At 39.4% G+C, this 12,886-nt stretch overlaps 1 protein-coding gene across 2 annotated transcripts in view; it reads left to right on the top strand.

Moving 5' to 3' along the window:
- Positions 1–12,886, top strand: part of LOC132385110 (carotenoid-cleaving dioxygenase, mitochondrial-like) — a 65,647-nt gene that overhangs the window by 30,284 nt on the left and 22,477 nt on the right. For both annotated transcript variants that reach the window (XM_059956862.1, XM_059956863.1), the window contains exons 5-7: positions 1,261–1,363; positions 5,169–5,297; positions 9,104–9,264. In XM_059956862.1, the coding sequence (XP_059812845.1) occupies positions 1,261–1,363; positions 5,169–5,297; positions 9,104–9,264 (393 nt within the window). The remainder of the gene's footprint in view (positions 1–1,260; positions 1,364–5,168; positions 5,298–9,103; positions 9,265–12,886) is intronic.

The raw sequence follows: 12,886 nt of genomic DNA, 5'->3' as shown, positions 1-12,886 counted from the left end.
AAGATTCTGCCTGGATTAGAGGGAATGTGCTATAATGAGAGGTTAGGCAAATTTGGGTTGTTTTCCTAGGAGTGGTGAAGACTGAGGGGAGACCTGACAGAAATCTATAAAATATGAGAGGCATGGATAGAGTTGCTAGGGTTGAAATGTCTACTACTAGGTGGTAGGGGAATAGTTCAGAGGAGATCAGTGGAGCAATATTTTTGCACCGAGTGGTACCTGTAATGTGCTGCCAGGTGTGGAGGCAGATATGGTAGATATATTTAAAAGACACTTAGATAGGGACATGAATATGCAGAGAATGGAGGGATATGGACCATGTGCAGGCAGAAGGGATTACTTCATTAGGCATTGTTAATTGCTTACTTTGGCACAACATAGCAAGCAGAAATTCTGTTCCTGTGCTGTACTTTTCTATGTTCTATGATTGGTAGAGGATGACACATGCAACCACCAACAAAGTTATAGTGAATTACTCTTCAAGCTGTTGTTGCAATTTTCCAGTTGATTTTTTGGGCCATGTGCAATTACATTATATGCCCAAGCTTAGGAAACAAATTAAAATTTTGTAAAGGACTTATAGTTTAAATAAGTACATTTACCTTTCATCAATTATTATAATGATATCAGAAAAGACATACAAAACAATTGTTTTTAAAAAAGATAATATTGTTATAGAGTTGAAATGGGTCATTTTAAAAGGTGTGTGGCAGTTTTGTATACATGAACTGCTTCCTTTAGTGTTAAGATAGACCTAAGATGTTAGAACATAGAATGGGATAGAATTGGCCCTTTCGCACACAATGTTGTATAGATATTTTAACCTGCTAGTAGATAGAAGCAGAATACTATCAGCCTCAACCTTCTGTGGGTAAGCCAATTCTGAATTCATGCAGCCAGGTTTCTATGGATCCCATCCCATGTCTCATGACTTTCTGAGTGAGCCAACTGTTCTAGCTTTACCTTCATCATTCTTAACACATAATATTACTCTTTCTCAAACAGATCCCTAATTTCTTAGTAAAAGAATATTAGGAAGAAGTTGGTCACTATACATGATTATTGCATTGAAAGGCAGAGCTGGGATGTGTAACTTTCCTTTGCTGATTATGCTTCATAGAAGTCACTCAATATAAATTCAATACACTCTTACCAGAGAAACATTGGGGTACACTACCAGCTTTGCAGATAGATTCATAACTGCATGTTATAGAACACTAAAATATGCACTCTTTATGCTGTCTATGATTTCCTTTGCAGATAAATTTGACCAAATTTGTTGCAGTGAATGGAGCCACAGCCCATCCACATTATGATCCCGATGGGACAACCTACAACATGGGCAACTCCTATGGTATAAATGGTATGTACAATTGTTAATAACATTATAATTATTTTAATGTATACAAATGTTGTCTGAGAACTACTTGGGGCTGGGCCTATTTAAAACTTAACAATATTTTCTTTACATATGAGTGGATGCATTGTGCATTCACAAGTGAAATTCTTGTTAGCTGACATGATTGTAACAGAATCCATGCATACTAACCCTAACAGTATGGTTTTGGAATGTACAAGGAAACTAGAGCAGCTGGAGGAAATCCACACTGTCAAAGGAAGAACGTACAACCTCCTGACAAGCAGCGGTGGGAATTGAACCCTGATTGGTGATCGCTGGTGCTGTAATAGTGTTATGCTAATCACTACACTACCGTGCAAACCATATGCCTACATTTGCAAAGGATGAGCAAATTGGAAATCCGCACGGCAGTAACAAATCAAGACTACAACATTTAGAATGTTTTTATAACATTTCCAAAGGATGTCACACTCCTTTTGGAGAAACATACTCCTTTTTGTTGATCCGGCTGATTTAAATAGAGGTCATCAAAGCCACTTATGGAACATATAGAAAGACATGTTTATCAATAAATCTTTTTGGATGGTGGTTAGACTTGTGCAGTATCCTGGAAGAGCGCCCATGACAACCATTGGACAGGATGCAGTGTAACATGAAGATTTGGTGAGGTGGGTGTTGGTTAGACAGAGGTGTAGGAACCACTGCAGCTTTTGGCATATATTACTGACAGATATTGGTGTGCAGCTGTTCATAACACTGAGCTTGGAATTCTGGTAAATGATAATGAGGATAATTGTAAACCATTAGAAGTTGTGAAATCATGGGGTCAAAGTGCACGTGATGCATTTTGGCAGGAAAATGAGAGACAATATAAGGAAAGTGGTAGAATTCTAAATGTGATACAGGAATTATGTGACCTGGCGTATGTGTCCATAAATTGTCAAAGGAAATAGGGCAAGTTGAAAGAGCAGTTAGTAAACTTGCAGATTCTGGGCTTCATAAATAGAGAGAAAAAGATTGGCTTTATTTGTCACATGTACTTTGAAACAATGGAATGTGTCGTTTGCATTGAGGATGTGCAGGGTAGCCCTCAGGTGTTGCCATGCTTCTGGCGGCAACAAAGCATGGCCTAACCCGTATACCTTTGGACTGTGGGAAGAAACTGGAGCACCTAGAGGAAACCCACATGGTCACAGGAAGAACGTATAAACTTACATACAGGGCAGTAATTTAACCCGGAACATACCCCTGGCCCTGTTAGTCATTACACTAACTGCTATGCTACCTTGCCGCAGGGAAAAGGGACAAAAATGAGAATATCAAAACAAGGATGTAATGTTGAGACTTTATAAAGCACTGGTGAGCCCTCACTTGGAGTATTGTGACCAGGTTTGGACCCCTTGTCTTAGAAAGGATGTACTGACACTGGAGAGGGCTCAAAGGAGGTTCACAAAAATGATTCCAGGATTGTCTCATGAAGGCTCTGGGCCTGTATTCACTAGAATTCAGAAGAATGAGGTGTGACCTCATTGAAACCTATCAAATGGTGAAAGGCCTTGATAGAGTGGATATGAAGAGGATGTTTCCTATGGTGGGAGAGTCTAAGACCAGAGGATGGAGGGGTGTCCTGTTAGAACAGAGATGAGGAATTTCTTTAGCCGGAGAGTAGTGAATCTGTGGAATTCTTTGCCAAAGGCAGCTGTGGAGGCCAAGTGTTTATGTATATTCAAGGCAGACGTCGATAGATTCTTGGTTGGTCAGGACATGAAGGGATACCGGGAGAAGGCAGGAGATTGCGACTGAAAGGAAAATGGATCAGCCATGATGAAATGGTAGAGCAGACTCAATGGGCCAAATGGCCTAATTCTGCTGCAATATCTTATGGTCTTACGGACTAAAAACTTGAGTGTCTTCATGGAACATTTGCCAGCCTGTGGTGTAGTGGCGTCTGCACCAGGCTTCAAAGCAAATAGTCCTGGGTTCTAATCCGGCTGGGTCTTTGCACACTTTCCATCCATGCTGGGATGAGTGTTGAGCCAGCAACATGACCTTTTTAAAAAAAAAAGATAAATGCTGAAGAAATGTCAAAAGAACCCAGCGATAATTGAGGAAAAACATATTGTGTAACAAATAGTTGTGATCTGAGAAGCACTTCATTAATTATAGAGGATGCACATTTAATTTTGGTTGTTAGGATAGAATTAGAAAACCACTTGAAGGCAAAATAAGTTGCAGGCCCATGGGAAAGGAATGAGGGAATGACGCTTACTGGATTTCTCCATACACAGACTTAATGACCTGGATGGTCATCTTCTCAGATTTCCCTATTCCTATTCCAAATTATTTCTTGGATGAAATTGTTATAGAAATGATATCATAAAATAATGCCATTGAATTTCTATGAAAAATAAAATGTTATTAAAAACCAAAAAGTTATCCCATGGATTTCAAACTCTAATTTTGGTTCTACACCTTACTTGCATCTTTCATACAATACATGGAAACCCTGGAGATACATAGCTGAGTCCAACGTCTTGTAGTACAGCCCTGGACGCCACTTCAATAATTTTCCTGTGTGTAGTATGTGGCACAATAGTACAGCAAGTAATGTTGTTCCCTCAGCTCTAGCAGTGTGGTTTTGTCTACAAGGAGCTGTGTGTTTTCTTTGTGACTTTGTGGGTTTCCCTCATTTTCTCTGGTTTTCTCCAACATCTCAGAAGTGGTCTGGATAGTGAAACAGTTGGCTGCTATAAATAAAACCTGGCATAGATGGGTGGTCAGAGAAATGAGTGGAGATCAGAGGAGGAGTAATTTTGCTTTGTGAGGTAGCATAGACCTGGTGGGCCAAATTGTTTGAATTATATGAAAGTAAGAGAAAATTCATGAGAAAGTAAGGTTCTACAGCAAATAAGGAGACTGCTTCAGTTCAGAAAGGGGTCTCCTGAGTAGACTCCACCCTGCTGTTGGGTACTTGTCTCTTCTCTGGCCTTAGAGTCAGAGTCATACAGTAAAACACCTAATGGTTTTCTCCACCCACTCACAACATGGACTGCTCTCCAGGCTCCTCGTCACCATAGGCAGTCCCTTGGAATTGTGGAAGGCTTACATCTGCTCCAGCAAATCCTGTGGATCCTGAGATGGCTACTGAGGCAGACTCTTTCACCCAGCATCTCCATGTGCTCCCAGTGCATGTACTCAAGATTCTCAAATACCATGCTGGATTCTCCATCTTCATTGTATAATGGGACAGGGTTTCCCAAGAATCATCAGGGAAGTTACTTTATTTATCAGGGAGACTTTGAGCAGATCTTTGCATAATTTCCTCTCTCTACTTAGTAATTTCTTCTCCTGACAGAGCTCAGAAAAACGTGTCTGGTTAGAGTACATGTTATTGGGCATGTGAATACTGGTCTACCCAATGTAGCTGACTGAGGCTAATGCTAGGGCTCGGTGCTGGGGATGTTCGCTTGGGAGTGGATGTTGATGTTAGATCAGTTCCAGGCTCATAAACCTTTCCTGCAAAGTTTCCTTATCCACTAACCTTACGCCCAACCCAGCCTTCTGAATTCTGAATGCATCCTTCCCATTCCCTCCAATAGGCAAATAGAACTATCTTAGATGGGCATCTTGGTTGGCATGGACCATTTGATGCTGGATGACGATATGATTCTAATTCTAGGAGTTGGTCCTGAACTTGCCTGATTTCCTTTACATGCTCTGTACTACAGTCAGATTACACTGTCTTAGGCACAGACAAACACAAAAAAAATGGATCTAATAGGCTGAATATTTGTGTTTTATTTTGTAGGTTTGATGTATAATATCATTGCAATTCCTCCACAACTATCAGATGATGAAGAGACGCTTCAAGGGGCCAGGATAGTTTGCGGCTTTAAACCAGAGTTCAGCACAAAGCCTTCTTATTACCACAGCTTTGGTTCGTTGAGCTTACTAACTGATTACTTAAAATGTGAATCAATATTTGTTTTTTGTCTTGTAAGGATGAACTTAAAAATTTGCCTATCATATTAAAACACACTTTTTATATAACAAACATAATATGAGCTATCTAAATTAAAAGTTTCTTTATTTTTAAGAATTTTTTGGTGAGTAACTTAATCATAATATCAAGCATGTAATGTGGATCGATGTCAGAAGGAATGAGAAATGATAAAGAAAATGATAAAGTAGAAATTGATATTCATATTAAACATTGTAAATGAAGAGAAAATTGAGGAAGGGGGGGAATTATAAGTACGTGTTCATTACAGAACTCTTCGGATATTCTGGAATTCAGTAAAATGATTGGTTAAAAAGAAACTATTTCTTTGCTATTCCCCTCTGTGTGGTGTGAGAAGGTGCATCTAGTAATCATGTAAGGATACTATCAGAATAAGCTATTCAAGTGCAAAAAGATTTGTTTGTTTTATCGACTACACAAAAGCATTTGATAAAGTGACGCACAATAAGTTATTTGAAATATTACAGGAAATTCTAGATCTAGATTCGAAAAACCTCCACCTAATCAGAAATCTGTACTGGGAACAAACTACCACTGTAAGAATAGATGGAGAAGTGAGTCAGTTTACGAAAATCAAGAGAGGCGTTAGATAAGGGTATGTTTTCTCCCCTGATTTGTTTAATGTATACAATGAAACAATATTACAAAAAATAAGAGACATCTTGTGAATCAAAGTTGGCAGTGAAAACATTAATAATTTCAGATATGCAGAAGACACTGTTAATTGCAAGTACAGAGGAAGAACTACAAAACTTAATTGATATAGTTGTTGAAGAAAGTGCAAAAATGGGTCTATCTATCAATTGCAAAAAGACAGAATGTATGGTGATATCCAAGAAGAGGGAGAATCCTATCTGCTGGCTGAGAATAAACAGGGAAGACATAAAACAAGTACAGAACCTTTGCTATTTAGGAAGCTGGGTGACATCAGATGGCAGGTGTGACATAGACATAAAAAGAAGAATAGGGATGGCAAAAGACACTTTTATGAGAATGAAGAATATACTGACCAACACTAAACTAGGCATGACAACCCGCTTCAGAGTACTGAAATGTTACGTTTATCCAGTTATGTTATATGGCTCAGAATGTTGGACAATATCTAGTAACATGAGGAAACAAATTGAAGCAGCAGAGATGTGGTTTTTGAGGAGGATGCAAAGAATATCATGGATGAAACAAATATCTAACGAGGATATCATGAACAGAACAAGCACAAAAAGAGAAATAATGTATGAGATCATGAAAAGGCAACATAACTTCATTGGATATGTGATTAGGAAAGAGGAGTTAGAATACACGGTAATTATGGGAAAGATTGAAGGGAAGAAAGCAAGAGGAAGACAAAGACAAATGATGATGGAGACAGCAGCCGGAGAACTGGAAATGAATACCAATGAACTGATCCACTTGACCCGACACTGGAGTGTGTGGGCCACCGCAGTCAAAGCTCAAACTGGGCACGGCACCTGATGATGATGATGATGATGTATATAATTTTTAAATTTCAGTTTTGGGAGGAATATGTCTAAACTAAAACTGGAAGCATATTTTCTATTGACAAGGTGGACTAAATGTCCAGCAGAAGCTATTGAGGCTGAGTTGAATAATAATTCAACTCAGGATGTGGGGAGGATGTTTCTTATAGTAGGGGAGCCTAGGACCAGGGGGCATAACATCAAAATAGAAGAACATCCCTTTAGAACAGTGATGAGGAGGAATTTATTTTGCCAGAGGATGGTGAATCTGTGAAATGCATTGCCACGGATGGCTGTGGAGGCCAAGTCATTGAGTGAATTTAAAGAGCAGGTTGATAGGTTCTTGATTAAAATTCAAAAGATTCAAAATAAGTTCATTATCAAAATATGTATGTAGTACACAACCCTGAGATATGTCTTCCCACAGACAGCCATGAAACAAAGAAACACCATAGAACTCATTCAAAGCAAATGTCAAACACACAATGCTCAAAAAAACGAATAAATCGCACAAATGGCAAAAAAGCATGTGAAATACACAGAATATCAAACATTAAACCACACAGTCATTGAGACAGTCCAGAAATGTTCAGTTCAGTTTAATTTAGCGCTGTGCCGCTCATTGACTGCTGGCTGCAGAGCCAGTCCACCCCAATCAAAGTTGCACAAAATAGCAATAAAAAGATTCAAAGTACATTTATTATCAAGGTAAGTATGCAGTATACAAATCTGAGATTCATGACAGCCATGAAACAAATAAAACCATGGAACCTGCTCAAAGAAAAACATCAAACCTCAAGCGCGCAAAGAACAAATCGCGCAAATGGCAACAAAATATGAGTGAAAAACACAGAATGTAAAACACAAAACCACAAGTCATCAAAACAGTTTAAGAATATTCAGTTCCGTTCAATCCAGTGCTGCATTGCTCATTGACTACAGGCCACTGTGCCAGTCCAGCCCAATCAAAACTGCAGAAAGCTGCAACAAGAAACCAGAAACACATCATAACATGAACTACAGGATCCAATCCACAAATCCCATTGGTTAAACCTTGCCCAAGATCCAGTACTCCAACAGCATCGACCAAGAAGGAGAGGGAGCGATCGAACATAGACAGCTTCCTCTGGGTGTAAAGAGAGTGAAAGACAGACCGGTCACACGTATGCCCTTTCCTCTGGCAGTAGTAAGAGAGAAGTTGGTGAAATGTAGGCACCTTCCTTCAGGAGCAGCAAGTGAGAGTGAAAGAGAGAGACGGGTCGCCAGCAGTCAGACGGCACTGAACGCCCGCTTGCCTTCTGCCCTCGTCCTTGTTGATTTCAATCTTTCTTGATGCTTTAATTGTCGGGATCGGTGAGAAATTGATTCGATCATGGGCTCACGGTCCATGTCCAGGCTTCTTGGCCTTGAGGCCACGCACTTTGCTCGAAACCTCATCGAATTCCCTCGGAGCAGCAAAGTGCCAGATTGATTAATCGGCCTGAAAACGCACCATCAAACTGTAGATCACTGGCTCCAATAGTAGTAGAATCACATTTGAAAGAAGAAGAAGAGTCAAAAGAAATGAAAGAAGCAGTTTGGTGAACTGTCTGAAGGATTTTGCCCTTGGTCGTGTGGCTCACTGACATCATCTTTCATAGAGGACATGTGATTTAAAAAAAAAGGTGTAACCAGAAAACATCATAACATGAACTACAGAATACAATTCAATTATTCAGTGCATCAAAAGTTATGGAGAGAAGGCTGGAGAATGGGATTGAGAGGGATAATAAATCAGCCGTGATAGAATGGTGGAACAGACTCATTGGGCTGTATGGCCTAATTCTGCTCCTATGTCTTATAGTTTTATGGTCTTATAGTCAATTCAGCTTCAAGTAATAGTTGAACCAAAATTAACTTTTGGCAGATCTTTTATTTAAATGCATCTGACTGGGAAAGGTTTTGAGGAAAATAGAGATAAGAATGGACTTAAACTTTAAAATCCTCCACTTTTATCTTCAAAGCTTCCAGTGGTGATCAGAACACTTAAGTGAAACTTTTATTGAACCAGATAAAATTGGTTCGTATTCCATACCAAGTCCAAACAAATCAGATTACAAATTGTTACTTCTTTCAAGAAGAAACAGGGATTCTTGTTTCACTTATAATTGATTTAACCAGTGACTGCATACCCATAACACGTAGAGAACATGCATTGGAATTTTATAATCCTGTACTTACAGCATCTCTTTTTTTCTGTGATAGGAATGACCAAAAACTACATCATATTTATTGAGCAACCTCTAAAAATAAATATAATGAAAATTCTCACCTCCCAGCTCAGAGGTAAAAGTTTCGACTGTTCAATAAGTTGGGAGCCAGAACTCAACACCATTATCCATGTAGCTAATAAACACACCGGAGAGGTAACTCACTCATACCTTTTGCAGATTTTTATCTTTGTTCCTATGTGGACATGCTATGTTGCCATCAGAATGTGTGGCGGCTCTTGTGCGTTGCCCCTAGCACATCCTTTAGCGTATTAGTTGTTAATGCAAATGACACATTTCACTATATGTTTCAATGTACTGTACATGCAATAAATAAATCTGAATCTGAATTGTATGGATATATCAAAGGCTGTCAGGAAGTATAATTTATACTGAGATGTCATGCTCTGAAACAACATGAGGAAGGATATTCATGTTGTGAAAGAACTTAAATGATTAACAATATCCCAGTATTGTCTGCCATACCAATCATATCAGAATCAGGTTTAGTATCACTGGCATTTGTTGTGAAATTTGTTGTTATGCGCCAGTATTACATTGGAATACATAACAATAATAAAAACTGTAAGCTACAATAAAAAGAATATACAGTGTCTATAAAAAGTATTCACCCCCTTTGGAAGTTTTCATGTTTTATTGTTTTACAACATTGAATCAAAATTGATTTAACTTGGCTTTTTTTTGACATCGATCAACAGAAAAAGACTCTTTTATGTCAAAGTGAAAACAGATCTCTACACAGTGATCTAAGTTAATTGCAAACATAAAACACAAAATAATTGATTGCATAAGTATTCACATTCTTTAATATGGCACAACAAATCATCACTGGTGTAGTCAATTGGTTTTAGAATTACATAATTAGTTAAATGGAGATCAGTTTTTGGAGGCATGCACAGTCAAGGTGTTTCAAATGATTGTAGTAAAAGTGCACCTGTGTCTGGAAGGTCCAACTGCTGGTGAATCAGTATCCTGCAAAAACTACACCATGAAGACAAAAGAGCACTCCAAGAAACTATGCAAAAAAGTTATTGAAAAGCACAAGTCTGGAGATGGATACAAAAAAATTTGCAAGACACTGAATATCCCTTGGAGTACAGTTAAGTCAATCAAGAAATGGAAAGAATATGGCACAGCTGTAAACCTGCCTAGAGTAGGCCGTCCTCCAAAACTGAGTGACCATGCAAGAAGGGGACTAGCGAGGGAGGCCACTAAGAGACCTATGACAATTCTGGAGGAGTTACAGGCTTCAGTGGCTGAGATGGGAGTGACTGCATGTACAACCATTGCCTGGATTCTTAACCAATCGTGGCTTTATGGGAGAGTGGCAAAGAGAAGGCCACTGTTGAGAAAAACTCACATGAAATCTAACCTACAGTTTGCCAGAAGGCATGTGGAAGACTCTGAAGTCAGCTGGAAGAAGGTTGTATGGTCTGATGAAACCAAAATTGAGCGTTTTGGCCATCAGACTAAATGCTATGTTTAGAGGAAGCCAACCATATATAATCAAAAACACATCAGTCCCACCATGAAGCATAGTCATGGCTGCATCATACTGTGGGGATGCTTCGCTGCAGCAGGCCCTGGAAGGCTTGTGAAGGTAGAGGGTAAAATGAGTGGGAACAAAATACAGGGAAGTCCTGGAGGAAAACCTGATGCAATTTGCAAGAGAATTGCAGCCTGGGATTAGATTTGTTTTCCAGCAAGACAATTACCCCCGAGCATAAAGCATAAAGCATAAAGCTACACAGGAATGGCTTAAAAAGGGCTGTTCACTCACGATACCCATGCAATCTGACAGAGCTTGAGCAGTTTTCTAAAGAAGAATGGGGAAAAATTGTGGTGTCCAGATGTGCAAAGCTGAAAAAGACCTATCCACACAGACTCAAAGCTGTAATTGCTGCCAAAGGTGCATCTACTAAACACTGACTTGAAGGGGTGGATATTCATGCAATCAATTATTTTGTGTTTCATATTTGCAATTACTTTAGCTCACTTTGTAGAGATCTGTTTACACTTTGACACAGTGTCTTTTTCTGTTGATTTATTGTCAAACAAAGCCAAATTAAATCCATTGTGATTCAATGTTGTAAAACATGAAAACTTCCAAGGGGATGAACACTTTTTACAGACACTGTATAAAAAATTAAATTAAGTAAGTAGTGCAAAAAGAGAGAAAAAAATTGTGAGGTAGTGTTCATGGGTTCACTGTGTATTCAGAAATCTGATGGCAGAGGGGAAGAAGCTGTTCCTGAAATGTTGAGTGTGTGTTTTCAGGCTCCCAGACATCCTCCTTGATGCTAGTGTAGGTTTTTGCAAATAAAATGACATGAGGCATTTTATGTTTAAGAAAAACCATAACAACTTATTTATTGTACTCCAAACACTGAACACAAAGCACGGTAACCCAACTTCATGTAATTACATCATTATGTCAGACCAGTCTCTCAAAGTAAATTCCAACTCAACATCAGTGGTTGTGAATTATGTATATTTCTACCCATTACATTAACCTTCACAGCCCCCCCCCCCCCGAATTCACTAAAATCAGCATTATGAGCCTGTTTGGAGTTCAGACAAGTTGTCTGACTCAGGTCCTATGTTCCATGGGTGGAGGAACAGCAGGTGCCTCTGGCTCATTCCAAGGTATGCTGACACACTCATGGTCACATCGTGATAGCAGGGACATGGTAGCAGAATGCTCCAAATCTTGATGGGCTGGTTTAAGGTGATCTACCAAAATACATTCAGGTTTACCCCTCATATCTATGATGAGTATTTTCTCTCCATTCCAAAATGCAAAACGAGCCATCGTAAGAGGGCCTATGGGGATGTTGGTGTGCATGTTAATTCTGGTCCTCACTTACTGTATACACACAGTGATGAAGTCAAAGATCCAGTTGCAGAGGGAGGTACAGAGGCTCAGGTTTTGGAGATTGTTGCTTAGAACTGAGAGTATGATTGTGTTGAACGCTGAACTGTAATCAATAAATAGCATCCTAATGTAGGCATTCCTTTTGTCCAGGTGATCCAAAGCCATGTGGAAAGCCAGTGAGATGACATCTGCTGTAGACCTATTATGATGATAACTATTCATGATGTTAGGTTTCGCTTTGTAGAAAATAATGGTCTGCAAACCCTGCCAGAGCTGTTGTGCATCCGATTCCATCTCTAACCTCATTTGGAATTGTTTTATTGTTCTTAAAATACCATCCCATAGGTCATACCTGGACTTTTTGTATAGTTCTGGATCACCAGTCTTGAATGCCACATATCCAGCCCTCAGCAGATTATGAATCTCCTGGTTCATTCACGGGTTTTAGTATGGGTATGTATGGAAGGCAGACACACATCCACACAGTCTTGATGACAATTGTGGTGTATTCATTCAGATTTGAAGATGAATCCCAGAACAATTGTCTGGTCCACGGACTGTAAGCACTCCTCTGTCTCCCTTGTTCATACCTTCTTGATATCATCACAAGGGCTGCAGTCTTTCGTCTTTGCCTATGTGCTGGGGGTAGAAGTACATCTAGGTGATTAGACCTTCCAAAGTGTGGGCATGGGATAACTGTGGTCAAGTGTGTTTGCTCCTCTGGTTAAGTAGGTGATATGCTGGTTGTAGTTGTTCAGAGACTTCTTCAAACTGGCCTGGTTGAAATCTCCTGCAATCATAGGGAAGGCATTAGTGTGCACTGTTTCGTGCCTGCTGGTTACGATGCTCAGCTTCTCTAATGCCTGTCTGGTGTTGGCCTAA

This window comes from Hypanus sabinus, chromosome X2 (assembly GCF_030144855.1).
Source record: "Hypanus sabinus isolate sHypSab1 chromosome X2, sHypSab1.hap1, whole genome shotgun sequence".
NCBI lineage: Eukaryota > Metazoa > Chordata > Chondrichthyes > Myliobatiformes > Dasyatidae > Hypanus > Hypanus sabinus.
Note: the sequence above shows the minus strand (reverse complement) of the source record. Positions and strands in the feature narration are given on the sequence as shown.